This window comes from Mustelus asterias, chromosome 8 (genome assembly GCF_964213995.1).
Source record: "Mustelus asterias chromosome 8, sMusAst1.hap1.1, whole genome shotgun sequence".
Classification (NCBI taxonomy): Eukaryota; Metazoa; Chordata; class Chondrichthyes; order Carcharhiniformes; family Triakidae; genus Mustelus; species Mustelus asterias.
Genome location: NC_135808.1, coordinates 4,584,898 through 4,612,896, shown reverse-complemented (window position 1 = coordinate 4,612,896; position 27,999 = coordinate 4,584,898). Strand labels below are relative to the sequence as shown.

The window sequence follows — 27,999 nt, the reverse complement described above, 5'->3', positions numbered from 1 at the left end:
ACACAAACAACATGTAGAGTTTCTGCTTCTTGGATTTAATGATGAGCTGTGGAATCTTTGAGAAAAACTGTTTCTATTCCAGTGATTCTCAGATTGTTTTGTTTGAAGAATCATTTTACAAATGTAACCATGGAGCCCCCAATGTAAATTATAATCCTATATAATAACCACAATATGAACAGGTTCCATCAGTTTACAGCTGGCAGGAGGCAGGGAGACGGTGTGAAATTATGGGATGGATCTGTTAGTGACCTTTAACCCTGCAGATTGTCAGCGGCGCCGAGTTTTTCCCGATATTCGATCCCGGACTGAAGATGGGAAAGATTCTCTCAGTGAAAGTGTGGGTGAAAGTGTGGAGATGGGACATGTTGTCCGCATTGTAAAATGACACCTGTCCACCCTCATAGTCCAGGAAAACCCCGATCTTCCGGGGATTCACACTCGGGGTGAGGCGGGTCCGTGAGGGGGAGGTGAGGGCTGAATAACCTCTTCCGGGAAACAGCCTCACAATCCGCAGCCACATCGAACCAAACAATCCTCTTGAATTCCGTGAGGGGGAGGTGAGGGGGGTCTCTGAGGGGGAGGTGAGGGCTGAATAACCACTTCCGGGAAACAGCCTCACAATCCAGAATCCGGACTCAGGGCTCGGGGAGATTCTCTCTTTCCTGTTCACAGACTCTCGGGCCACTCCCAGACCCCACTCTGTCTCCCCCACCTCCACCTCCCAGTAATGTCTCCCTGATGTGAATCCCTCTGATCCCAGGACACAGAGCCAGGGATCAAACCTCTCCGGGGTGTCAGAGAGCGGCTGCCGTTTGTCTCCGAGTCTCACACTGGTCCGGTCCTCAGACAGGATGAGCCGGCGATGCGCTGTGTTCGGATCCAGAGTCAGAGAGGCTGGAGCTGGGGGAAAGTTACAATAACACAGTCAGTGATTTAGAGAGAGGGGGTGGGGAGGGGAGAGAGTGTGAGGAGAGAGGAGAGAGGTTTGTGAGGGGGAGGGGAGAATGAGGGGTGGGGGAGAAACAGCAGGAATGTGATGGGTTCATGGAGCCAGAGGGAGGGGAGAGGAGTGGGAAGAGAGCAGAAAGGAGAGGCAGGGAAGAGGGGAGAGGGTGAGTGACAGAGAGATAGGGAGGGGGAAGAGAAGGAGGTGGAGGGGTGCAGTTGGGAAGAGAGAAAACAGGCAGTAATGAGAGGGACTGGAGGGAGCAGGAGGATAAAGAGGGAGAGAGAGCGGGATGAGGGAGAGGGCAAGTCAGAGTGGGACGTTTTGAGTGGAAGCAGGAGAGAGAACGGCAGAGCAGATGACAGGGATTGGGAGAGTGGGTGAGAAAGAAAGGGCAGAGAAGAGGGAGCATCTGGAAGGCAGGTCGTGTGGGAGGCTGTGAGACATCAAGGTGGAGGGGTACAGAGCTCAGGGTGGCAGAGAGTGAGAGAGACCATGAAAACAAAAGTGGGAGAGTGTGAGAAAGAGAAACGAGGATAGTTAATGAGAGCAAGAGCGTGGGAGGAAGTATAGGATGGTGTGAGAGAGAGTCAGAGAGAGGAGAGAATGTTGTGTGGGATCTTCTAGATAGTTTGCCCAGTTAAAACGCTTCATTTTAAGGTATTTCTGCCTAATGTAACGAATTGTGCTGTGCTTTAAGCTAACTTCAGCTAATTTGGTCACATCAGCTTGAAATTCTGGGTCTAGCCTGGAGACTTAGTTGTATTCTCTGAAAGTACAATGTACAGAAGCTGACTCATGGTCACAGAAACAAGTTGTTAGTGCAGCTGGAGACTGCTTATACAAAAGTAATCTTTATTTCGCTTTCTGCAAAATGCTTATAAAAGACGCTTAAATAAAGGAGTATTTACTTTGGACCAGTCGTGCTCAAGTTTATTCTGAAGAAATAAACAGACCCTTCCGTGCGAAAGACAGGATGGGAAATAAAGCAGGAGGGGCAGGGAAGAATGTGGGAGAGGGAAAGGGGAGAGCGTCTGAAGAGAGGAGAGTGAGGGGGAGAAGTATTGCAGAATGATGAGGGAAGGGGATAGGAGGTGAGGTGGAGAGAAATTTTGCGTAGATGGGGGAGAGTGGGAAGGTGCTGAGGGAGAGTGGGTGGGGAGCAGGGTCAGGGAGCAGGAGGGACAAGTGAGTGCCTGGCAGAGAGATGGGATGGTTGTGGGGAATGGGAGAGAGATTGCGGGACAGATTGAGTTTCAAGTTTATTATTGTCACAAGTAGGCTTAAATTAACACTGCAATGGAGTTGGTGTGAAAATCACCACACTTCGGCACCTGTACACTGAAGGAGAATTTAGCACGGCTAACCAGCACGTCTTCGGACTGTGGGAGGAAACTGGAACACCTGGAGGAAACCCACACAGACGTGGGGGAGAACGTGTAGACTCCGCACAGACAATGACCCAAGCCAGGAGTCGAAACCGGGTCCCTGGTGACAGTGACCCAAGCCAGGAGTCGAAACCGGGTCCCTGGCACTGAGAGGCAGCAATGCTAACCACTGTGCCACCGTGCCACCCAAGGTAAGAAGGAGAGAGGAATTAAAGAGGGAGAGACAAACGGAGAGCGGGAGGTGAGTGAGAGAGGGAGAAAGGGGAGAGAGAATGTTGGTGGAAAGAAGTTAGCGGGGAGAAGGGAGGGTATGTGAGTAGAGGAGAGCATAAGGGACAGGGAGAGGAAGGAGGGAGAGACAGTGGGGTTGGGGAAGGAGAATTTGAGAGAGGGAAGACAGACTGAGAAGAAGAGTGGGAGGGAAGGTCAAGGTTGAGGAGAGAGGGAGAGGGGACAGAAGTGGAGGAGAGAAAGCTGCAGAGAGCGGGTGGGAGGTGATATCTCTGTGAAGCATCGTGTAGATGTCACTGTACAGATTGTACACAATCCGAGTCTGTAAGATATCACACAAAAAATCAATTCCAAGGACAAAAGAATTCGGAACAGGAGTAGGCCATTCGGCCCCTCGAGCCTGCTCTGCCACTCAACAAGATCATGACTGATCTGATTGAATATTGTCAGTGATCCGGCCTCCACTGCTCACTGGGGTAGAGAATTCCAACACAAATCACCCTCTGACAGAAAACAAAATCTCATTTCTGTATTAAATGGGAGATTGCTCATTTTCAAACTGTCCATTGTACAAGACGCCATCGCAAGGGAAACATCCACTCAGCATCAATCCTGTCGAGTCCCCTCAGTGTCTTCTATGTTTCAATAAGATCACCTCTCATTCTCCTAAACTCCAATGGGTATAGGCCAAACCTGCTCAGGCTTTCATGATAACATAACCGCCTTCATCCAAGGAATCAGTCTCTAATTCAATGGTAATTTCTTATATTATCTATATTAATCATTTGGATGAGGGAAGTGAATGTATTATTGCTAAGTTTGAGGATGGCACAACAATAGGTGGGAAGGCAAGTGGTGAGGATGACAGAGTCGACAGAGGGATTTAAAAAAATTAGTGTGTGCGTGAAAGCTTGGCAGATGAAAAATAATGCAGGAAAATGTGAAGTTATGCACATTGGTGGGAAGATAAAGGAGCTGGATATTATTTGAATAGAGAAAGACTGCAGAAAGCTGCAGCACAGTGGGATTTGGGATCCTTGTGCAAAGATCACAAAAAGCTGGCATGCAAGTTCAGCCAGTGTTCGGGAAGACAAATGGAATATTGACCTTTATTAAAAAGGGAATGGAGTATGAAAATAGGGAGGTCTTGCTAAAACTGTCCAAGTGACTAGTCAGACCACACCTGGAATACTGTTTTCATCCCCTTCCCTCAGAAAAGACATACCAGCATTAGAGGCAGTCCCGAGAAAGTTCATTAGATTGATTCCAAATATGGAGGGATATGTTTATCAATCGAGGCGAAGTCGGATGGGCCTGTACTCATTGGAGTTTAGAAGAATGATACAGATAGGATTCTCAGGGGGCTTGACAGCTTGGATGCTGACAGGTTGTTTCCCTTTGTGTGAGAGTCCTGGACCAAAGGGCATATTCTCAGAGCAAAGGGTTGTCCATTTAAGACAGAGATGAGGAGGAATTTCTTCTCTCAGAGGTAGTGAATCCTTGGAACTCTTTACCGCAGAGAGCTGTAGAGGCTGGGACATATCTTTAGGGCTGAGATAGACAGGTTTTTAATCAATAATGGAATCAGGGTTATGGAAATAAGGTGGGAAAATGGAGTTGGAGGATTATCACATCAGACCAGTCCTGATCTCATTGAATGGCAGAGCAGACTCAATGAGCCGAATGGCCTACCTCTGTTCTTGTGTCTCATGATCTTATGTAAGGAGATCAAAATAGTGCACATTACTCCAAATGCAGCCTCACTAAGGCCCTGTACCCCTGCAGGCACAATTTTTATACTTGATTCTCCTTACAATAAACACCGACATCCCATTTATATTCCTAATTACTTGCTGTACATGCAGACTAACGTTTTGTGATTTTTACACCAGGACATCCAGATCCCTCTCTACCCGAGAGTTCTGCAGTTTCTCGGTGTGATACCAGACCAGACCCCAAATTTGTTACAATATTGGATGAGGCTCCATATTTTGTTCGATTCAGAATAGGAACAATCAATATTTTTTGGTGCACAGAGCAAATTTGAAATCCCAGTTACTAAAGAAGGGTATAAAGCCATAAGATTCCATAATTTGAAAGAAATACAATAATTTTAGAGGCAGCACCAAGGCATAATGGTTCGCACTGCTGCCTCACAGCTCCAGGGACATGGGTTCAATTCCAGCCTTGGGTCACTGTCTGTGTTGAGTTTGCACGTTCTCCTTGTGTCTGCGTGGGTTTCCTCCGGATGCTCCGGTTTCCTCCCCACTCCAAAGGTGTGCGGGTAGGTGGATTGGCCATGTTAAATTGCCCCTTAGTTTTTGTGTGTGAGTGTGTGCCCTGCGATGGATTGGTGTCCCGTTCTGGGTGTACCCTGCTTAACTCCCAGTGCCTGTCGGGATACGCTCTGACTCCCCAGGACCTTGAATTAGAGTAAGTGGTGAAGTGAGGAATAATTTTTGTATTAAAGAATCAATGAAGCGAACAATTAATACTATATAACTTACACATAAATAATGAACGAGGTTAGCATGAATTAACAGGAAATCCTAATGACTCACTAAGAGGATAAAGTCATAAGATTCCATAATTTGAAAGAAACACAATCATTTTAGAGGTGGCACAGTGGTGGTGGTAACAGTTGGTTCGGTTGCTACCTCACAGCTCCAGGCACTGGTCTCACACACACCTGAAACCTCATGTTAGATGACATGACCAAGGCAGAACACACAGACTTTCTCAATAATCTGTCCAAATGTCAATGATCACCATTAAAAACCTCCCATAAATAATGGAGGATCAGGTGACTGGCATTAATGAGGAACTACAAGATGCTCTGATGCTTATAAGAACAGTAGAAATAGAGAAATGAATGAGATTCGAAGTAGATAAATTTCCCCAGACCTGGTGGTCTCTATCTCAGATGCTGAAAGTAGTGACTGGAGAGAAAGTAGATGCATTGGTGGTTATCTTTCAAAATTCTACAGACTCTGGAATTGTTCCTGCAGATTGGAAGGTGCAAATGTAACTCCAATGTTTCAGAAAGAAGGGAGAGAATATGGGGAATGAAAAACTTGTTAGCACGACATTAGTCAGAGGGAAAATGCTAGGATCTGTAACAAATGATGTAATAACTGAACACTGAGAAAATAATGGTGAATTTGGGCGCAGTCAATGGGGATTTATGAAAGGGAATCAGTTTCACAAACTGGTTGGAGATTTTGAAGAATGTAAAAGCAGAATAGATAAGGTGGACCTGGTGTACTTAAATTTTCAGAAAGCTTTTAATAAGATCCCACACAAAAGGTTAGTAAATAACTTTAAAGCAGATGAAATTTGGTGGAATGTACTAGCATGCAGTACATGCCAGTATATGTACATGGGAACTGATTAACACACTGAAAAGAGAGATAAATGCTCATTTTGAGGTGAGCAGCCTGTTACTAGTGGGGAAACACAAAGATCAGTGCTTGGGTCTCAGCTATTCACAATCTACATCAAAGAGGGCTTCCAAGGATCTCCACCCTTTCACTGTGCTCCAGATATGGTCCCATTAATGTCCTATATAACGAAAGCAGAATCTCTACACCTGCCTGATATCATTCGATCTCACTGTGAACACTTGGGATAAAACAGGAATTCTATCCTGGAATGGGCAGATCCGTCTGGCCTCGAGTGGGTGAATCTGTGCGGCACTCTGTCTACTGGGCTGCTAAAGACATTGTGCAGCTTGGGTCTTTTACAATTTTCATCATGAGACTGGATGTGACACACTGTTTGCTGTTGGCACTGCTGGATCGTCCAGCTGTATCGATGATGTTCATGTCACTGTCCAGAGTGACTGGCCTGGAATTCACCAGCAGCAGTGTGAGCTGCTGAAGGATGGCCGGTCACTTGCTGTTTTGAGCTGGGGTGTACACAGTGAATAACCAGAGCGGAGCATTCTTGTACAATACGTCTGATATGAGGAGGTGACTGCCCATCACCTCCACAACATCAGAGATGGTGAAGTTCCCTCTCCACAGCAGAATATCCAGGCTGCAGGAACAGGAATCATGTCCTCCTGATCAGATCAATCAGACCACCATCATGACCATGGACTGTAAGTGCTGAGGTGTGGCATCCCACACTCCTGTAGAAATGACAGGTCAGCTGTGATATTGTCAAGGTATCCCAAGACCTAAACACAACTTGTAAACATAACACTGATCTTTGGATCAATGCCTGTCCTTTACCAGACCCATTGTCTGTGATAGTTCCAGCTCTTTGGGGAGCTCTTGCATACCCATAGTGTCCACGAACATTCTCACTATTGCTGGGCTCAGAAAGCCATCCTGGTCCAGTCAGCAAGTGTTGTTCAATCAGGGTGACATTGTGGACTCGGGGAGAGAGAGAGATGGGGGTTTGGCGTCAGGGAACCAGAGATGTTTGGGCTGTCCGTCAGGGGTGTCTGAGGAGGGAGGTGACTACACCGGAGTGATCCTAAAGGAAGTAGCTACACAGATAGTGGATTCATTGGTTGTCATTTTCCAAATATCCTTTCTGATTCTGGAGAAGTATCGGAGGATTGGAAAACTGCAAATGTGACACCGCTATACAAAGAGCGAAGGAGGCAAAAAGCAGGTAACTTTCGGCCGATTAACCTAACATCTATTCATAGATTCATGGAACAGTACAGCACAGAACAGGCCCTTCGGCCCACGATGTTGTGCCGAGCTTTATCTGAAACCAAGATCAAGCTATCCCACTCCCTATCATCCTGGTGTGCTCCATGTGCCTATCCAATAACCGCTTAAATGTTCCTAAAGTGTCTGACTCCACTATCACTGCAGGCAGTCCATTCCACACCCCAACCACTCTCTGTGTAAAGAACCTACCTCTGATATCCTTCCTATATCTCCCACCATGAACCCTATAGTTATGCCCCCTTGTAATAGCTCCATCCACCCGAGGAATCTATTGTTGGAAAAATGTTGGAATCAATTCAGGATGTAATAGGGGCACAGTTATAAAGTCATAATCTAATCAAGCTGAGTCAGCACGGATTCATGAAAGGGAAATCATGTCCGAATAATTTATTAGAGTTTTTTGAAAAGGTCTAAAGCAGTGTGGATAGAGGGGAACCAGTAGATATGTTGTATTTTGACTTCCAGAAGGCATTTGACAAGATACCTCACAGGAGGTTAAGTTATAAGATGGTTAAGTCCATGGTGTTGGAAGTAGTATATTGGCATGGATAGAGAATTGTCAAAGGGGCAGGGAACAGCGAGTGGGGAGAAGGGGTTCATTTTCAGGTTGGCAACCTCTAACTAGTGGGGTTCCACAGGGATCAGTGCTGGGACCGCAACTGTTTAGAATATATATAAATTACGTGGATGAAGGGAGCAAATGGACTGTATGAACCTGATGAAGGAGCAACGCTCCGAAAGCTCGTGATACCAAATAAACCTGTTGGACTTTAACCTGGTGTTGTGAGACTTCTTACTGTGACTTGGACGAAGGAAGCAAATGTAGACAATTTTGCAGATGAAAAAATAGGTGAAAAGGCAAGTTGCGAGAGGGAAACAGTTTGCAGAGAGATCTTAATAGGCTAAGTAAGTGAGCAAAAAGTTGGCAAATGGAGCAGAATGTGGGAAAATGTGAAGTTGTTCAATTTGGAAGGGAGAACAAATGAACAGAGTATTATTTAAATGGAGAAAAATGGAAGAAAGTTGTAACACAAAGGGACTTGCGGGTTCTTGTGCACGAAACACAGAAAGCGAGCACACAGCGGCAGCAGGAAATCAGGAAGGCTAATGGAATATTGGGCCTCATTTCAAAGGGGATGGAGTATAAGAGTAGGGACATCTTGCTGCTACTGTACAAGGTACCACTGAGACCATATCTGGTGCACTGTGAGCAGTTTTGGTTCCCCTTATTTAAGGAACGTCATTATTCCATTGGAGGCAGTTCAGAGATAGCTCACTAGGATGATCCCCGGTACGGAGGGATTGTCATGAGGAAAGTTAAAACAATTTGGGACTCTGCTCATTGGAATTTAGAAGAATGAAATGTAATCTCAATGAAACATAGAGGATTATTAAGGGGCCTGACAGGGTAAATGCTGAGAGGATGTTCCCCCTCATGGGAGAGTCTAGGACCGAGGGCAGAGTCTCAGAAAAAGAGGCATCAGCTTAAGACTAAGATGAAGAGGAATTTCTTCTCTCAGAGGGTAATGAATCTCTGGAATTCTTAACTGCAGAGAATTGTAGATTCTGGGTCGATCAGCATGTTCAAGGCTGAGATAGACAGATTATTAATCAGAGAGGGAATCAAGGGTTATGGTGTTAAGGCGGGAAAGTTGAGATGAGGGTGTGAGTCTTTGGAACACCTTGCCACAGAGAGCGGTGGGGACAGAGTCCTTGTGTATATATAAGGCTGAGATAGATAGATTCTTGATCAGGAATAGAAGCAAAGGCTTTGGGGAAAGGGCAGGAAAGTGGTTGTGAGGAATGTCGGCTCAGCCAGGATCCTATTGAATGGCAGAGCAGGCTTGAGGGGCTGAATGGCCTACTCCTGTTTTTATTTCTAGTGCTCTCATGAAGACAACGATTGTGTGAGTAGCAAATTAAATTCACATGGTAAGTTCTGGTCACACCTTCTCATTTTTAACTATAGATTCAGAATCAAAATCAGATCATTTCCCTTCTCTTATACTCCATCCCCCTTGAAATAAGGCCCAACATTCCATAAGCCTTCCTGATTTCCTTCAATCAGTTATACTGGCTTGTATAACTTGTAGAACCAACAAGGGAACAGGCCACCTTGGACTGGGTGTTGTGCAATGAGAAAGGATTAGTTGGCAATCTAGTTGTGAGAGAACCCTTGGGGACGAGTGACCATAATATGGTTGAATTCTTTGTCAAGGTGGATAGTGATGTCGTTGATTCTGAGACCAGGGTCCTGAATCTCAATAAAGGTAACTATGATGGTATGAGGCATGAATTGGCCATGATCGACTGGGGAACATTACTGAAAGGAAAGACAGTGGACAGGCAATGGCAAGCATTTAAAGAACAAATAGGTGAACTCCGGAAGTTGTTTATTCCTGTTTGGTGCAAGAGATGGTAAGGGAATTGTGCCGAAACCACGGCTTACAAGGGAAATTCGAGATATTATCAGATTCAAGGAAGATGCATACAAATTGGCAAGAAAAAGCAATAGGCCTGAGGATTTGGTGCAGTTTAAAATTCAGCAAAGGAGGACTAAGGGATTGATTAAGAAGGGAAAAATAGAGTGTGAAAGTTAGCTAGCATGGAACATAAAAACTGACTGTAAAAGTTTCTATCGGTTTGTAAAGTGAAAAAGATTCACAAAAATGAATGTAGGCCCAGCTGTGAGGAGGATGAAGAGATGCTTCAGCATGATTTGGACAGGCTGAGTGTGTGGGCATATGCATGGCAGATGCAGTATAATGTGGATAAATGCGCAGTTATCCACTTTGGTAGCAATAATAGGAAGACAGATTATTACTTGAGTGGGTATAAATTGAGACAGGCGGATACTCAGTGAGACCTTGATGTCCTCGTACATTAGTTGCTGAATGTAAGCGTGCAGGTACAGCAGGCAGTAAAGAAGCCAAATGTAACTGGTTTGATTAGTAAGTTTCCAGACGACACAAAGGTTGGTGGATCTGCAGATAGTGGTGAGGACCATCAGAGGATACAGCAGGATAAACAAAGAAATAACTGATGCATGTAAAAATGGTACAGCAATTATCACGGGGGATTTTAATCTACATATCAATTGGTCAAACCAGGTCGGTCAAGGCAGCCTTGAGGAGGAGTTCATAGAATGTATCCGCGATAGCTTCCTTGAACAGTATGTAATGGAACCGACAAGGGAGCAAGCTATCCTAGATCTGGTCCTGTGTAATGAGACAGGAATAATTAATGATCTTTCAGTGAAGTATAAAAGGTAGGCTGCAGTATACAGCGGGCAGCGTCGGGAGCGGGCAGTGGAGTGTGTGGGAAGCAGAGTGTGAGCTATAAGACTTTGGCTCACAGGGCTTAGGCTGAAAGGGCGAGCAGGGGTGAGTTGAATTCATTTTTGCACTTTCTACCTGGTACTGGCAAGGTATCTAGAGGGGATGGGTGTGCAGGCAGTGCAATGTTCCTCTTGCACTATGTTTGAGGTGAGGGACGACGACAGTGTCCCTACTGATTACACCTGTGGGAAGTGCACCCATCTGCAGCTCCTCCAAAACCGTGTTAGGGAACTGGAGCTAGAGTTGGATGAACTTAGGATCATCAGGGACGCAGAGATGGCCATAGACACAAGCTTTAGGAATACAGTTACTCCGAGGATTGAAAACAGATGGGTGACGGTGAGAGGGGCTGGGAGGAAGCAGTCCGTGCAGGGATCCCCGGCGGTCGTTCCCCTTAGCAACAAGTATTCCGCTTTGGATACGGTTGAGGGGGATGACATACCAGTGGGGAGCCGCAGTGAGAGGATCTCCAGCACTGTGTCCGTCTCTGTGGCTCGGGAGGGAAAGGGGGAGAGCGGGAGGGCGATAGTTATTGGGGACTCGTTAGTTAGAGGGATAGATAGGAGGTTCTGTGGCAGCAAAAGAGACTCACGGATGGTATGTTGCCTACCGGATGCCAAGGTCCGTGATGTCTCAGACCATGTTTTCCAGATTCTGAAGGGGGAGGGGAAACAGTCACAAGTCGTGGTGCACATTGGTACCAATGACATAGGTAAGAGAAGGGATGGGGATTTAAAGCAGGAATTTCTGGAGCTGGGCTGGAAGCTGAGAGCCAAGACGAAACATGTGGTCATCTCTGGTACGTTGCCGGTACCACGTGATAGCGAGTTGAGGAACAGGGAGAGAGTGCAGTTAAATATGTGGTTGCAGGGATGGTGTAGGAGGGAGAGTTTCAGATACGTGGATAATTGGAACACGTTCTGGGGAAGGTGAGACCTGTACAAACAGGACGGGGTGCACCTGAACCAGAGGGGCACCAATATCCTCGGAGGGAAATTTGTTACGGCTCTTCAGGGGGGTTTAAACTAATTTGTCAGGGGAGTGGGAAAGGGAGTTGTAGTCCAGAAGTCAGTGAGGGTGGTGAGGTATTGGGGAAGGTATCAGGGTCAAGGGTGGGTACTGGTAGACAGGAAGGTGGGTTGAAGTGTGTCTACTTCAATGCAAGGAGCATCCGGAACAAGGTAGATGAACTTGGGGCGTGGATTGGTACTTGGGACTACGATGTTGTGGCCATTACGGAGACGTGGGTAGAACAAGGACAGGAATGGTTGTTGGACGTTCCGGGGTATAGATGTTTCACTAAGTGTAGGGAAGCTGGTAAAAGAGGTGGAGGAGTGGCATTGTTAATCAAGGATAGTTTAACGGCTGCGGAAAGGCACTTCGTGGGGGATCTGCACACTGAGGTAATATGGGCTGAAGTTAGAAATAGGAAAGGAGCGGTCACGTTGCTAGGAGTTTACTATAGGCCCCCAAATAGTAATAGAGATGTGGAGGAAGAAATTGCTAAGCAGATTATGGATATGTGTGGGGGTCACAGGGTAGTTGTCATGGGGGACTTTAACTTTCCAAATATTGATTGGAACCTTTGTAGGTCAAATAGTTTGGATGGGGCAGTTTTTGTGCAGTGTGTGCGGGAGGGTTTCCTGACACAATATGTGGATGGGCCGACTAGAGGTGAGGCCACATTGGATTTGGTACTGGGAAATGAACCGGGCCAAGTGTTAGATTTGGTTGTGGGAGAGCAATTTGGAGATAGTGACCACAATTCGGTGTCTTTTGTTATTGCAATGGAGAGGGATAGGGCCGTACGGCAGGGCAAGGTTTACAATTGGGGGAGGGGTAATTATGATGCGATTAGGCAAGAATTAGGGGGCATAAGTCGGGAACAGAAACTGTCAGAGAAAGGAACTAATGAAAAGTGGAACTTTTTCAAGGAACAAATACTGGATGTCCTTGATAGGTATGTTCCTGTCAGGCAGGGAGGAAATGGCCGAGTGAGGGAACCATGGTTCACAAAAGAGGTGGAATGTCTTGTGAAAAGGAAGAGGGAAGCTTATGTCGGGATGAGGAAACAAGGTTCAGATGGCTCGATTGAGGGTTACAAGTTAGCAAGGAATGAGCTGAAAAAGGGGCTTAGGAGAGCTAGGAGGGGACATGAGAAGTCCTTGGCGGGTCGGATCAAGGAAAACCCCAAGGCTTTTTACTCTTATGTGAGGAATAAAAGAATGACCAGGGTGAGGTTAGGGCCGGTCAAGGACAGTAGTGGGAACTTGTGTATGGAGTCAGTAGAGATAGGCGAGGTGATGAATGAATACTTTTCTTCAGTGTTCACCAAGGAGAGGGGCCATGTTTTTGAGGAAGAGAAGGTGTTACAGGCTAATAGGCTGGAGGAAATAGATGTTCGGAGGGAGGATGTCTTGGCAGTTTTGAATAAACTGAAGGTCGATAAGTCCCCTGGGCCTGATGAAATGTATCCTAGGATTCTGTGGGAGGCAAGGGATGAGATTGCAGAGCCTTTGGCGTTGATCTTTGGGTCCTCGCTGTCCACGGGGATGGTGCCAGAGGACTGGAGAATGGCGAATGTTGTTCCTCTGTTTAAGAAAGGGAATAGAAATGACCCTGGTAATTATAGACCGGTTAGTCTTACTTCGGTGGTTGGTAAATTGATGGAAAGGGTCCTTAGGGATGGGATTTACGACCATTTAGAAAGATGCGGATTAATCCGAGATAGTCAGCACGGATTCGTGAAGGGCAAGTCGTGCCTCACAAATTTGATAGAATTTTTTGAGGAGGTAACTAAGTGTGTTGATGAAGGTAGGGCAGTTGATGTCATATACATGGATTTTAGTAAGGCGTTTGATAAGGTCCCCCATGGTCGGCTTATGATGAAAGTGAGGAGGTGTGGGATAGAGGGAAAGTTGGCCGATTGGATAGGTAACTGGCTGTCTGACCGAAGACAGAGGGTGGTGGTCGATGGAAAATTTTCGGATTGGAGGCAGGTTGCTAGCGGTGTGCCGCAGGGATCAGTGCTTGGTCCTCTGCTCTTTGTGATTTTTATTAATGACTTAGAGGAGGGGGCTGAAGGGTGGATCAGTAAATTTGCTGATGACACCAAGATTGGTGGAGTAGTGGATGAGGTGGAGGGCTGTTGTAGGCTGCAAAGAGACATAGATAGGATGCAAAGCTGGGCTGAAAAATGGCAAATGGAGTTTAACCCTGATAAATGTGAGGTGATTCATTTTGGTAGGACAAATTTAAATGTGGATTACAGGGTCAAAGGTAGGGTTCTGAAGACTGTGGAGGAACAGAGAGATCTTGGGGTCCATATCCACAGATCTCTAAAGGTTGCCAGTCAAGTGGATAGAGCTGTGAAGAAGGCCTATAGTGTGTTAGCTTTTATTAACAGGGGGTTGGAGTTTAAGAGCCGTGGGGTTATGCTGCAACTGTACAGGACCTTGGTGAGACCACATTTGGAATATTGTGTGCAGTTCTGGTCACCTCACTATAAGAAGGATGTGGAAGCGCTGGAAAGAGTGCAGAGGAGATTTACCAGGATGCTGCCTGGTTTGGAGGGTAGGTCATATGAGGAAAGGTTGAGGGAGCTCGGGCTGTTCTCTCTGGAGCGGAGGAGGCTGAGGGGAGACTTAATAGAGGTGTATAAAATGATGAAGGGGATAGATAGAGTGAACGTTCAAAGACTATTTCCTCGGGTGGATGGAGCTATTACAAGGGGGCATAACTATAGGGTTCGTGGTGGGAGATACAGGACGGATATCAGAGGTAGGTTCTTTACGCAGAGAGTGGTTGGGGTGTGGAATGGACTGCCTGCAGTGATAGTGGAGTCAGACACTTTAGAAACAGTTAAGCGGTTATTGGATAGGCACATGGAGCACACCAGGATGATAGGGAGTGGGATAGCTTGATCTTGGTTTCAGATAAAGCTCGGCACAACATCGTGGGCCGAAGGGCCTGTTCTGTGCTGTACTGTTCTATGTTCTATGTTCTAGGGATCCTCTCGGAAGAAGCGGTCACAGTATGGTTGAATTTAAAATACAGATGGGGCGTGAGAAGGTAAAATCCAATACCAGTGTCTTGTGCTTAAACAAAGGAGGCTACAAAGGGATGAGGGAGGAGTTGGCTAAGGTAGACTGGGAGCAAAAACTTTATGGTGGGACAATTGAGGAACAGTGGAGGACTTTCAAAACAATCTTTCACAGTGCTCAGCAAAAGTATGTACCAGTGATAAGGAAGGACTATTGAAAAAGAGATAATCAGCCATGGATATCGAAGGAAATCAAGGAGGGTATCAAATTGAAAGAAAATGCATACAAAGTGGCAAAGATTAGTTGGAGCCCAGAGTATTGGGAAATCTTTAAAGGTCAGCAGAAAGCCACGAAAAAAGCGATAAAGAAAAGTAAGATGTATTATGAGAGTAAACTAGCTCAGAATATAAAAACAGAGAGCAAAGGTTTCTACAAATATATAAAACGAAAAAGAGTGGCTAAAGTAAACATTGGTCCTTTGGAGGATGAGAGGGGGGATCTAGTAACTGGAAATGAGAAAATGGCTGAGGCATTGAACAGGTATTTTGTGTCGGTCTTCACAGTGGAAGACACAAATACCATGCCGAAAATTGATGACAGGAAGGCTATGGCAGGTGAGAACCTAGAAACTATCATTATCACAAAAGAGGTAGTGTTGGGCAAGTTAATGGGGCTAAAGGTAGACAAGTCTCCTGGTCCTGATGGAATCCATCCCAGGGTACTAAAAGAGATGGCGGGAGAAATAGCAAATACACGAGTGGTAATTTACCAAAATTCGCTGGACTCTGGGGTGGTTCCCGCAGATTGGAAAACAGCAAATGTGATGCCATTGTTTAAAAAAGGAGGTAGACAAAAGGCAGATGACTATAGGCCGGTTAGCTTCACTTCTGTAGTAGTGAAAATGTTTGAATCTATCATCAAGGAAGAAATAGCGAGACATCTGGATATAAATTGTCCCATTGCTAAGACGCAGCATGTGTTCATGAAGGGAAGGTCATGTTTGACTAATTTGGTGGAATTCTTTGAGAACATTACATGTCCAGTGGACAATGGGGAATCTGTGGATGTGGTGTCTCTGGATTTCCAGAAGGCAGTTGGCAAAGTGCCGCACCAAAGACTGTTACATAAGAAAAAGATGCACGGTGTTACGGGTAATGTATTAGCATGGACAGAGGATTGGTAAGCGAACAGAAAGCAAAGAGTGGGGGTAAATGGGTGTTTTTCTGGTTGGCGATCAGTGACTAGTGGTGTGCCTCAGGGATCAGTGTTGGGACCGCAATTGTTTATGATTTACATAGTTGATTAGGAGTTGGGGACCAAGTGTAGTGTGTCAAAATTCGCAGATAACACTAAGATCGGTGGCAGAGCAAAGTGTGCAGAGGACGTTGAAAGTCTGCAAAAGGATATAGATAGTCTAAGTAAGTGGGCGAGGGTCTGGCAGATGGAGTACAATGTTGGTAAATGTGAAGTCATCCATTTTGGTAGGAATAACAGTAAAATGGACTATTATTTAAATGGTAAAAAATTGCAGCATGCTGCTGTGCAAAGGGACCCGGGTGTCCTTGTGCAGGAACCTCAAGGAGTTGGTTTGTATGTGCAGCAGGTAATTAAGAAGGCAAATGGAATTTTGTCCTTCATTGCTAGAGGGATGGAGTTTAAAAACAGCGAGGTTATGTTGCAGCTGTATAAGGTGCTGGTGAGGCCACACCTGGAATACTGTGTACAGTTTTGGTCTCCTTACTTGAGAAAGGATATACTGGCACTGGAGGGGGTGCAGAGGAGATTCACGAGGTTGATTCTGGAGTTAAGAGGGTTGGCTGATGAGGAGAGACTGAGTAGACTGGGGCTATACTCATTGGAATTCAGAAGAATGAGGGGAGATCTTATAGAAAAAAGTTGTTTCCACTGGTGGGTGAAACTAGTACTGGGGGACATAGCCTCAAAATAAGGGGAAGAGATTTAGGACTGAGTTGAGGAGGAACTTCTTCACTCAAAGGGTTGTGAATCTGTGGAATTCCCTGCCCAATGAAGCAGTTGAGGCTACCTCATTGAATGTTTTTAAGGCAAGGATACATTTTTGAACAGTAAAGGATGAAGGGTTATGGTGAGCGGGTGGGTAAATGGAGCTGAGCCCACAAAAAGATCAGCCATGATCTTATTGAATGGTGGAGCAGGCTCGAGGGGCCAGATGGCCTACTCCTGCTCCTAGTTTTTATGTTCTTATGTAGATCAGTTGGAGACTTGCGCAGAGAGATGGCAGATGGAGTTTAATCCGGACAAAAGTGAGGTAATGCATTTTGGAAGGTCTAATACAAATAGGAAATATGCAGTAAATGGCAGAACCCTTAAGAGTATTGATAGGCAGAGGGATCTGGGTGTACAGGTACATGCTTGCCTTCATCGGCCGGGGCATTGAGTTTAAAAATTGGCAAGTCATGTTGCAATTTTATTGAGCCTTAGTTCGGCTACACTTGGAATATAGTGTTCAATTCTGGTCGCCACACTACCAGAAAGATGTAGAGGCTTTGGAGAGGGTACAGAAAAGATGTACCAGGATGTTGCCTGGTATGGAGGGCATTAGCTATGAGGAGAGGTTCGAGGAACTTGGTTTGTTCTCACTGGAATGACGGAGGTTGAGGGGCGACCTGATAGATTATGAGGGGGATGGACAGAGTGGATAGCCAGAATCTTTTTCCTCGGGTGGAAGAGTCAATTACTAGGGGGCACAGGTTTAAGAAGCAAGGGGCAAGGTTTATTGGAGATGTACAAGGCACGTGTTTTACACAGAGGGTCGTGGGTGCCTGGAACTCTCTGCCGGGGTGGTAGTGGAAGCAGATGTGATAGTGGCTTTTAAGGGGCATTTGGACAAATACATGAATAGTGTGGGAATGCAGAGATATGGTCCCAGGAAGGGTAGGGGGTTTTAGTTCAGTCGGGCAGCATGGTCGGCGCAGTCTTGAGGGCCGATGGGCCTGTTCCTGTGGGGTAATTTTCTTTGTTCTTTGATATGTTGGCCTTCATAGCCAGAGGATTTGAGTATCGGAATAGGGATGTTTTGCTGCAATTGTATAGGGTATTGGTGAGGCCACACCTGGAGTATTGTGTGCAGTTTTGGTGTTCTTATCTGAGGAAGGATGTCCTTGCTATAGCGGGAGTCCAGCGAAGGTTTACCAGGCTGATTCCTGCGATGGAAGGTCTGCCATATGAGGGGAGACTAAGTCGTTTAGGATTATATTCACTGGCGTTTGGAAGGGTGAGAGGGGATCTCATAGAAACTTATAAAATTCTAACAGGGTCAGACAGGGTAGATTCATAAAGAATGTTCCCAATCGTGGAGGAGTCCGGAATGAGGGGTCATAATTTGAAGACAAGGGGTAAACGTTTTAGAACTGAGGTGAGGAGAAATTTATTGACCCAAAGGGTGGTGAATCTGTGGGATTCACTACCACTGAATGTAGTTGAGGTCAAAATGTTGTGTGATTTCAAGAAGATATTAGATATAGCTCTTGGGGCTGATGGATCAAGAGACTTGGGGAGAAGGAGGATCAGGATATTGAATTTGATGACCAGACATTGTCAAAGCTTGGGGCTCCAAAAGCTTGTGCTGCCAAATAAACCTGTTGAACTTTAACCTGGTGTTGTGAGACTTCTTACTGTGCTCACCCCAGTCCAACGCCGGCATCTCCACATCAAAATAAAAAGCTGAGCACGTTTGAAGGGCCAAATGGCCTACTCCTACTTCTCGTTTCTATGTTAATGAGAGAACAATCTGGAGTGGCAGTTATCTGTCAATCACCTGAAAGCAGTTGGTTCATGAGTGTTAATCAGTGCAGCAGGAAGTAAAACTAGCAAGCGACTCATCATAGGGTCTATAAGTAAGACCCACCTTTCAAAATGCATGGCCAGTAATAGGTGCATGAGACAAGTGACTGCGCTGGACTGGGATGGAGACTGAGTGAGCAGCGAATTAGGTTCATGCGGGAATGAAATGCACAGGGGAAAGAAATGTGGTTATCATTGGAATTATTCTAAGTTAATTAAGTGAGGAATTTAATTAAATTTAACTGGATAACATGAGGAACAATGCAAGACTGGTGTTGTGTTGCAGCTGAGGAATGTGTGATTTTGGACGTCCAGGTGTTCCATGACAAACACATCTGCAGAAAGTGTTAGCAGCTGGAGGACTTCCAGATCAGAATTAGTGAGTTAGAGGCTGAACTGCAGACACTGCACAATGTAAGGGAATGGGAGAAATACCTGGACAATTTGTTCCAGAATATGGTCACACCTCTTAGAATCGGGTCATCTGTTTTGGTCAGCAGTGAGTGACAGGAGGATGTGACCGAGAGTGAGACAGGTAAAGGGACTGAGCAGAGAGTAATGGAGGAGCTTCAGACTTTGCAGTTGTTTAAAAGGTTTGAGGTGCTTACAATCTGTGTGGATGAAAGCAAAGGCTGCAAAGTGAATGAGCAGTGTAACCATGGCACCATGATACAGGAAGCCTATCAAGTGGGGGATAACAAACAGGAATGTGGTGGCAGTAGGGGACAATATAGTGTGGGACACAGATACTGTTCTCTGCAGCAAAAGTGAGCATGTGCTCAGAGCTGGAGAAGAATTTTCATTGTAAGTGGGAGGATCCAGTTGGCATGGTCTGTGTAGGTACCAAAGACATAGACAGGACAAGCAAAGAACATTGTCCTGGTCCACTCCACTAATGTTCAATCAGGGTGATATTGTGGGCTGGGTGGGAACACTGAGGTTGGAGGGAAGTGGTCACGCAAGCAGGGATATTTGGGATATCTGTAAAGGGCATCGTCACCATGAGAGGCTCGGTACCAATTAAGAAGCAGAACCTCAAAGGTAATAATCTCTGGATCATTACCTGAGCTACATGTAAACTGGCAGAGGGAAAATGAGATGACAAAGATGAATGCTCAAAGACTGGTGTCTGGATCATGGGCATTGGCACCAGTATTGGGGATAGTGGGGTTGTTTTGATTCGATTTATTATTGTCACATTTATACTGTGAAAAATATTGTTTCTTGCAGGCTAGACAGATGAAACATATTGTTCATAGAGTACATATGAGAGAAGGAAAGGGTAGGATGCAGAATATAGTGTTGCAGTTACAGACAGGGTGAAGAGAAAGCTCAGCTTAATATATGAAAGCACCATTCAAAGGTCTGATGGCAGCAAGGGAGAAGCTGTTCTTGAGTTGGTTGGTACGTGTTCTCAGACTTTTGTATCTTCTTCCCGACGGAAGAAGGTGGAAGAGAGTATGTCTGTGGTGCATGGGGTCCTTGATTATGCTGGCTGCTTTTACTGATGTGGAGATGCCGGCGTTGGACTGGGGTGAACACAGTAAGAGTTTTAACAGCACCAGGTGAAAAGCCAACAGGTTTATTTGGTAGCAAATGCCATTTGCTTTCGGAGTGCTGCTCCTTCGACATTTCCACTCCATCTGACGAAGGAGCAGCGTTCCGAAAGCTAATGGTATTTGCTACCAAATAAACCTGTTGGGCTTAAACCTGGTGTTGTTAAAACTCTTACTGCTTTTACTGAGGCAGCGAGAAGTGTCGACGGAGTCAATGGATGGGGATCTGGTTTGCGTGATGGATGAGGCTACATTTACAACCCTTTGTAGTTTCTTGCGGTCTTGGTAGAGCAGGAGCCATACCAAGCTGTGATACAACCAAAAAGGTCGTGAGAGTTATGGCAGTCATGCCGAATTTCCGAAGCCTCCTGAGAAAGTAGAGACGTTGGTGGACTTTCTTAACTATAGCATTGGCATGGAGGGACCAGGACAGGTTGTTGGTGATCTGAACACCTTGAAACCTGAAGCTCTGGACCATTCCCACTTCCTCACTGTTGTGGTAGACAGGGGCATGTCCTCTATTACGTTTCCTGAAGTCGATGACTCTCATTCGTTTTACTGACATTAAGGGAGATTATTGTCGTCACACCATTTTACCAGATTCTCTCTTTCCTGTAGCCCGTCTCATCGTTGTTTGAGATCTGACCCACTATGGTCGTGTCATCAGCAAACTTGAAAATAGAGCTGGAGGGGAATTTGGCCACGTGGTCATAAGTGTATAGGGAGTATCGTAGGGGGCTGAGAACACAGCCTTATGGAGCACTGGAGTTGAGGATGATCGTTGAGGAAATGTCGTTCCCTATCCTTACTGATTGTGGCCTGTATGAAAGGAAGTCTAGGATCCAGTCGCAGAGCGAGGAGCCAAGCCAAAGGCCACGGAGTTTGGAGATGAGTTTTGTCGGAATAATGGTGTTGAAGGCTGAGCTGTAGTCAATGAATAGGAGTCTGACATGGGTGTCTTTGTTATCGAGGTGATCCAGGTTTGAGTGCAGGGCCAGGGAGATGGCGTCTGCTGTGGACCTGTTGCGGTGATAAGTGAACTATCATTGATCCAGGCAATCTGGGAGGCCAGAATTGATTTGTGCCATGACTAACCTTTCAAAGCATTTCGTAATGATGGATGTCAGAGCCACCGGACGGTAGTCAAGTTAAAGTTTATTTATTAGTCACAAGTAACGCTTACATTGACACTGCAATGAAGTTACTGTGAAATTCCCCATGTCGCCACAGACTGGCACCTGTTCAGGTCAATGCACCGAACCAGCCATCTTTCAGAATGTGGGAGGAAACCGGAGCACCCGGAGGAAACCCACGCTAACACAGGGAGAACGTGCAAACTCCGCACAGACAGTGACCCAATCCAGGAATCGAACCCAGGTCCCTGGCGCTGTGAAGCAGCAGTGCTGACCAGTGCTACCTTGCCGCCCCGCACACTGCCTGATTGTTGGGACGATCTACACTGAACTGCTAGAATGAGTGTTCCAACAAATTGCATAACTCGGGAAGTAAAGAGAGCTTTAAACTAAACTCGGAGGGTGAAGGATCCAAATTGCGTACATGTGGTAAATCCAGGGGGAGATTCAAGGCAAGAAACCATCATAATAATATGGGAAATGAGGATCAAAGAATAGCAGGAATGGACAAAGAGATCCAAACTAAGAATACAACAGTAATCAAGACTAGATGATACAAAGATAATAAAAAGTTGAAACTAAAAGCTGTGTATGTGAATGTACACAACATTCATAACAAAGTAAACAAATTGATAACACACATTGAAGTAAATGAATATGATCTGATAACTTTACAGAGACATTGCTGCAGGACGAAAGGATAACATTTAATGACATTCAAGAAGGATAGAAAGCTCGGTAAAGGTGGAGGGCTCGCACTGTTTATCAAGGACCTCATTGGTGCAATAGCTGGAGATGACCTTGGTTCAGGAGATCCGGATATAAAATTGGTTTGGAGATGAGGAATAGGAGGGGAAAGAAGTCAATAGTGGGAGTGGTCGACAGTCCTCGCAACAGTAGCCACAATGTGGGTCACAGATGAAAAGACAGTAATAATCATGGGTGATTTTAATCTAAATATAAACCAGAGAAATCAGGCTGTAGTTTCCTGGATGGGGAGTTCACAGAATTCTTTCGAGAAAGTTTCTCACAGCAGAACGTTCTGGAACTAACCAGAGAGTAGGTTATATTAGACTTGGCTTTGTGCACTGTGACAGGAATAATGAGTGAATTCAGAGTGAAGGCAGCACTAGGTAGCAGCAACTACAATATGATTGAATTTGAAATCCAGTTTGAAAGGGAAAAGAGAGGATCTAAGATCGGTATTTTAAACTTGAATCGGAGCAACTATCTGGTCATGAAAGCTAAGCTAGTTGTAGTGAACTGGGTCCCCAGGCTTGGGGATATATCGACAGAGAAGCAATGGCAGATATTTAAGACGATATTTCAGAATATTCAGAATAAATATATTCCTACTGTAAAGAAAATCCCCAATGGGAGGACCCACCATCTGTGGTTCACTAAGAAGTTAAAGAAAGACTCAAATTGATGGAAAAAGCAGATAACTGAGCAAAGATGAATGGCAGGTTAGATGACTGATCAGAATGTAAAGAATGGCAGAGATCAAAACCCCCACAATAATGTAGCAGCAGCAAAATAGGTATCCAGTGTTCCCACACTAAACATAAGGAGAAGTCACATTGTCTGTACAAACTGGAGACATTTGATTGAACTGGAGACTCAATACAATCTTGATCTTCCATTGCCTGGTGATGCCCCACCCAGAGGAACAATCTATACAATGGTTTAATCCCTGGTCTTAAAGGGACCACTGGAAACCCCATTGGAAATGAAGTAAGGAGTTTATTTGCTCTGTTTCCTGCCTAAAATTTATACCGGAAACAACATCATCAAAACAGAAAACTTCATCATTATCACAATGCTGTTCCTGTGATCTTGTTGTTTGGAAATTGGTTTTCTCATTTTCTACATTCAAACAGTGACTGTTCCTCAAAATTATTTCACTGGTTCTGAAGTGTTTAGGCTCACACTGCGGGAATGAAGGGAGCTTTTGATGATTTCTCTGTGACCAGGAGGTGAGTTATTTTTCTTACTGCTGCTTGCTGCTCCTTTCTCTCTCACCCCCGCTGTGTATTCATGAGGATTTCTTGGCCCCTGTTCTCTCCTCAGGAACGACAGAACCTTTTCCCACACTGCAAACCAGTGGGAAACTGGACAGTGATATTGTTCTGAAGATCAGCCCTCAGAATGGATTGAGCCTCTGATCAAATTCATAGAGTGAGCGGTGGGTTCACTGGTTCACTACCTCAATTGAGTCACTCAAAAACTCAACCTCACTCAATCCAAACTGCCCTGTCACCCTCCCTATTCTAGATTTAAAGCTATACCTACTTTGATCTAGACTCTGTGACCATGTCAAACACGTGGATGTTTATAATCTCCCTTTTATTCTGAACCTTGAACATTTCAATAAGATCACCACACTCCCTCTCTTATCCAGTGCAGACTCGCAGTTTCTGCAGTCCCTCCTCTTGATTAATGTGTCCAATTCCACCAAACAGATTTTCTGTCATTTATCACTTGCTCTCTAATGCCTGTGTGTCTTCCTGAGAAATGATGATTTAAAAAATGTTTCCCAGAATGACAGTCTCCTGGAGCAATTCTATTCACATCCTGAGATTGATGCTCTATTCCTCTGGTTATACAGATCCCTTCACTGCTTTGACACACAGTGCTGATGGGTCCAGACACTTACCCAGAGGAACCCACAGAAAGAGAAATAGGAGAATGGGGAGACTCCAGGTATTAACAACCGGAAATGTGAGTATTTAATCTGGATCGTTGGAGCCCATTCAATATATTTACAACTGGATTTATAACCAGGAAAATTAATATAAGAGATTTACCGGGGTTAATGAAGTTTATCATTTCTCTCCATGCTCTGTACTGTAAAAGGTCTTTGTACTTCCTGATAGACAGGGCGGCAGCAGATACTGAGAGTTTGTGACCCTCATCACTAATCCTGTAAATGGTAAAAATGATGCTATGAATTTGTCTTTGTTAGAAGATTTTAGAATTTATTTAAATGGTCAAGTTTTCAGCATTTTTGATGATAGAGAAAATGTACAAAGTGAAATGTTAATCTAGTTTCTCTAACTGAGAAAGGAATAACTTTTAAATTCAAGGGCAGAGAATGGAAACAGCCATGTCTTGAAAAAGGTTCAAAACCTGATAACAGACATCACAGACTGCAGGAAATGATGAACATTTAGCCTGTCCACTTGCTGTATTATAAACAAAGTTTGTTGAACAAAGACAAAGGCTGGAAACATCCCAAAGCTGAATATCCAATTCTGCAATCCCTGGGCCCACAACTCTCCCAGAATCCTGCTCTCCTCGACTTCCGGCACCTTGAACATCTCTGATTTCAGTCACTCCCCCATTGGGAGCTGGACCTTCAGCTGCCGAGGTCCTGAGCTCTGGAATTCCCTCCTGATCCTCTCTATCTATCTATTTCTCTTTCTTCCTTTAAGACGCTCTCTGAAATCCACCTCCGTCAACCAGATTAATATTTCCTTATTTGGCTCTGTGTCAATTTACTTTTATGACGCTCCTGTGAAACCCTTTAGAATATTAATTTCCAATGAAGGCAATATATAAATACAAGTGTTGTGGTTGTTAATGACACAGAGCCAGATTGTATTTAGTATAAAATTAGAATCCATTCCCCCTTTTAACGTGAGACTTTCTCGGGTTGGTCAGGCTCCATGCAGGGACATGGGTGACCCACTCCTTGGAAGCATGGACCATGCGGCTCTCTCAGGGTCAGTGGGAAGGTCACAGACACTAACAGCCAACATCGGGCAAGTGATCACTTCCGGCCTGGGAACCAGATTGTATTATTTACACTTCCCGGTTATTTATTACAATATCGTAGAACAGTTATGTAAAATCACTGTAATAAAGTGAGTTATCATAAAGCTCTCGTCAGTGTGTATACACGGAGCTTATCATTTCCTGCAGTGTGTGATGTCTTGGTAACTAATGACCAACCATTTAAAGTTGTGACAACAACCAATAAATAAATACATAATAACACTTCACTGAGTTTATTTAACAAATTGCAGAGTTTCAGTAAAGAACATGTCCTACCTTCTCTTCCGACAAGCTTCCTCCTGAAAGAAATGAATCAGGAACAGTGAGGGTGACAGTAACAGATTTCAGGAGCAGTTAGACAGGCTGGTGAAATGAGCAGACTCAGAGCAGGTGAGATTTCACACGGAAATGTAAAGTGATGCATTTTGGAAGGAAGATTGTGGAGAGTCAAATAAACTGGAATTGAACATCAGCCCCGCTCACAGACACAGTGACTCTCACACACCGTACCAGACACACCCACACACTCACAACATGGAACTGGAACTGGATATCAGTCCTGCTGACAGACAGTGGGGGTTATTCTCCAGCCCACTGCGATGCTCCAGCAATGCAACAGGCTGGGGGACATCAGTGGAGGTTGTTTAGCGGGCTCCCCGCTCGGCGCCACGGCCTCCACGCGTCTCCCAGACGAAGATTTGAGGCGTCATCTACTCCGCCCAGCTGATTTCCATATTTAAGTTCCTATTTACATCTAATTAGTGGGTCCGGGATTAGAGTCTCCGGACCCGCTATTGTGTCTCCCCCTGCCAGGAGTGGTTCACCCCAGTGGGTTTTAGAACAGCTCCCACTAACAGGGAGCAGGCGGCCCGACCCCACCAGAGGGAACAGAGGCCATGGAGGCCCCCCCCAGGAGGTCGGGGGTAAGGGGTGTGCACCCTGGGCAGTGCCAGCCTGGCCCCCTGTCAATGCCCAAGGGGCAAAGTGGCAATGCCCACTGGGCATCGAGCAGTGCCAATGGGGCGGGTCAGGGGGGGCAGGGCAATGAGGGTGGGGCCTGTTGTAAGGACGATCGGTGGGAGTGGGTGGGGAGGTGGATGGGTCCCACTGCGACTCTGCATAGGGATCGGTGGCAGAGAATGGGAAGAGGGTGATCAGGACCGGCCATCCAGGTTGGGGGTGGGGTGGTTGGCGGGATTGGGGTTCAGGGAGATCGGGGCTGACGGGGCAGTTGGCGGGGCAGAGTGGGTGCAGGGGGGGGGGGCGGCGGGGGGGTTGTGGACATATCGGCGCATGCCCGGAGAAGTCCCAGAGGCCAGCAATCAGGGAATAAGGGGGGGTCGAAGGGGCAGGGCTGCGGGGTCGTGGGGCTGGCCAGCGATCTCCGCTCTGACAGATCGGTGCATGTGCAGTTTCCCACTCAGCGCTATGCTGCCGGCCTCTCCAACGGGAATGGGGCCCGCTCCCTGATTTTCAGCGTGAATCTCGCTGAGGCACTCTACAATACTCAGAGTTTGGGCGATTCATTTTGAAAATCCCACTGTAAAAAACCCAGCGGGAGTTACTCCAGGTTTTACACAAATTCAGAAGCACTTCGAATTGTTTTGGGAGAATCGGCCCCAGTGACTCTCACACACCGTACCAGACACACCCACACACTCACAACATGGAACTGGAACTGGATTACAATGGGAGCTCCAGGAGTAAATTAAACTCGGGGAAATAAGGAAATAATCACAAAGCAAGTGTGAAAATTAATAGAACTCATTCCAGGTATTCCCGGGAATCTCAGTGTGGGAGCCGTTAGTTCAGAGTCACAGCAGAATTTCAACGGAATAGACAGAAATTTGTTCAATTCTGTTAGTATTTTCCAGTAAATTTATATTTTATTAATTTCACAGTTACCATCAGTTATTTCGTGACTGTGAAGTTTCCCTGAACTGAGCCGCAATATATTCCCTCACCTTCAGAAATATCAGCTCATCTTTTTGCTCCATCTGTTTCTGCAACTTTGAGAGTTTCTCCTCAATAGAATTTAAATTCTCCTGAATCTTTTGAAGGGTTTTCTCCATTGGGTCTAGAATCCTCTCCTCTTCTTCCCTGAGATCGCTGAGTAAACGCTGCTCTTTCTCAGTGAGAATCTGGCGCATTTTAGTGAACTCGGATGTGATGTGGGTCTGCAGACTGCTCGACTGTTCCTACCCAATGAAATGTGAAACATAATTAATGTCCCGCGATAAAGGGAACAAAACTAACCGAGATCCCAGAAAATCAGCACAGGGAGACCTTACCCTAACTTCAGAAATCTTCCCTTTCTGTTTCAGTTCCGTTTCCAGAACCGCCGATTTCTTCTCTGTGAGAGAATCTAAGGAAGATTTGAGCTGATCCTGGGATTGGGAGAGAAAATCTCAGAATGAAAGTGTCAGAGCAGGAAAGTGAGATCAGATTATTAAATATTTACTCTTTTACCTTGTACATTTCAACAGCTTCATCGATAGGCAGGAAGCGGTGATCTCTGTGTTCCCGTGAATCTCTACAAGTGTAACACATCAATTTCTTGTCAGTTTCACAAAACAGCTTCAGTTCTTCCTGATGTTCCTCACAGTGAAGTTTACTTTCCTTCTCTTTCGGATTTACCTTTATTTGTCGAGCTTTCTCGGCCAGATTCGCTAAGGCCCGATTTATCCTGAGGTTTCTTTCCGGAAACACCTCTCCACATTCCGGGCAGGAGTTTATCTCCTTCTTTTCCCAACACTGGGTGATACAGGAGCGGCAGAAGTTGTGGTCACATTCCAGTATTACCGGATCAGTGAAGAAATCGAGACAAATGGGACAAATTGCCTCCTCACTCAAACTCTGGACCTGTTGTCTGGAAGCCATGTTCACTCTCAGCACTTCCTGATTCAAACCGCTTTCAGTTTCGATGTCACTGCAATGCCTAAACACTTTCAGTTCTACAATTTCCCGATAAAGTTCAAGACAATACTCCGAGAATTATTGTTAAAAACTATTTACTGTCCTGACAACTTTTTCAGAGGCAGAAACAAAACCTGAATATGTTGAAGGACAAACAG

General features: G+C 45.5%; 2 protein-coding genes across 3 annotated transcripts in view; one reads left to right on the top strand and one right to left on the bottom strand.

The window, feature by feature from the left end:
- Positions 1–27,999, top strand: part of LOC144497630 (E3 ubiquitin-protein ligase TRIM39-like) — a 46,132-nt gene that overhangs the window by 13,519 nt on the left and 4,614 nt on the right.
- Positions 16–27,994, bottom strand: LOC144496775 (zinc-binding protein A33-like). Of its 2 annotated transcripts, XM_078217314.1 has the most exons (7): positions 27,395–27,994; positions 27,217–27,312; positions 26,890–27,123; positions 25,202–25,224; positions 23,956–24,071; positions 601–903; positions 16–486 (listed from the first exon to the last, which is right to left on the bottom strand). In XM_078217314.1, exons 1-7 carry the CDS (start codon positions 27,803–27,805, stop codon positions 245–247), a joined length of 1,425 nt encoding a protein of 474 aa, XP_078073440.1. In that variant the 5' UTR covers positions 27,806–27,994; the 3' UTR covers positions 16–244. The 2 variants fall into 2 exon arrangements, with proteins under 2 accessions (XP_078073440.1, XP_078073439.1); XM_078217313.1 differs by having other exon boundaries at positions 16–903.

Bases quoted from the DNA above. Each gene is read 5' to 3' on its own strand.
- LOC144496775 (XM_078217313.1), bottom strand. From the start codon at position 27,805: ATGGCTTCCAGACAACAGGTCCAGAGTTTGAGTGAGGAGGCAATTTGT. The intron at 27,313-27,394 runs GTAAAAGAGTAA...TCCCAATCCCAG, and splicing joins AAGCTGTTGAAATGTACAAG to GATCAGCTCAAATCTTCCTT. The intron at 25,225-26,889 runs GTGAGGGAATAT...CATTTCTTTCAG, and splicing joins ATGAGCTGATATTTCTGAAG to GAGGAAGCTTGTCGGAAGAG.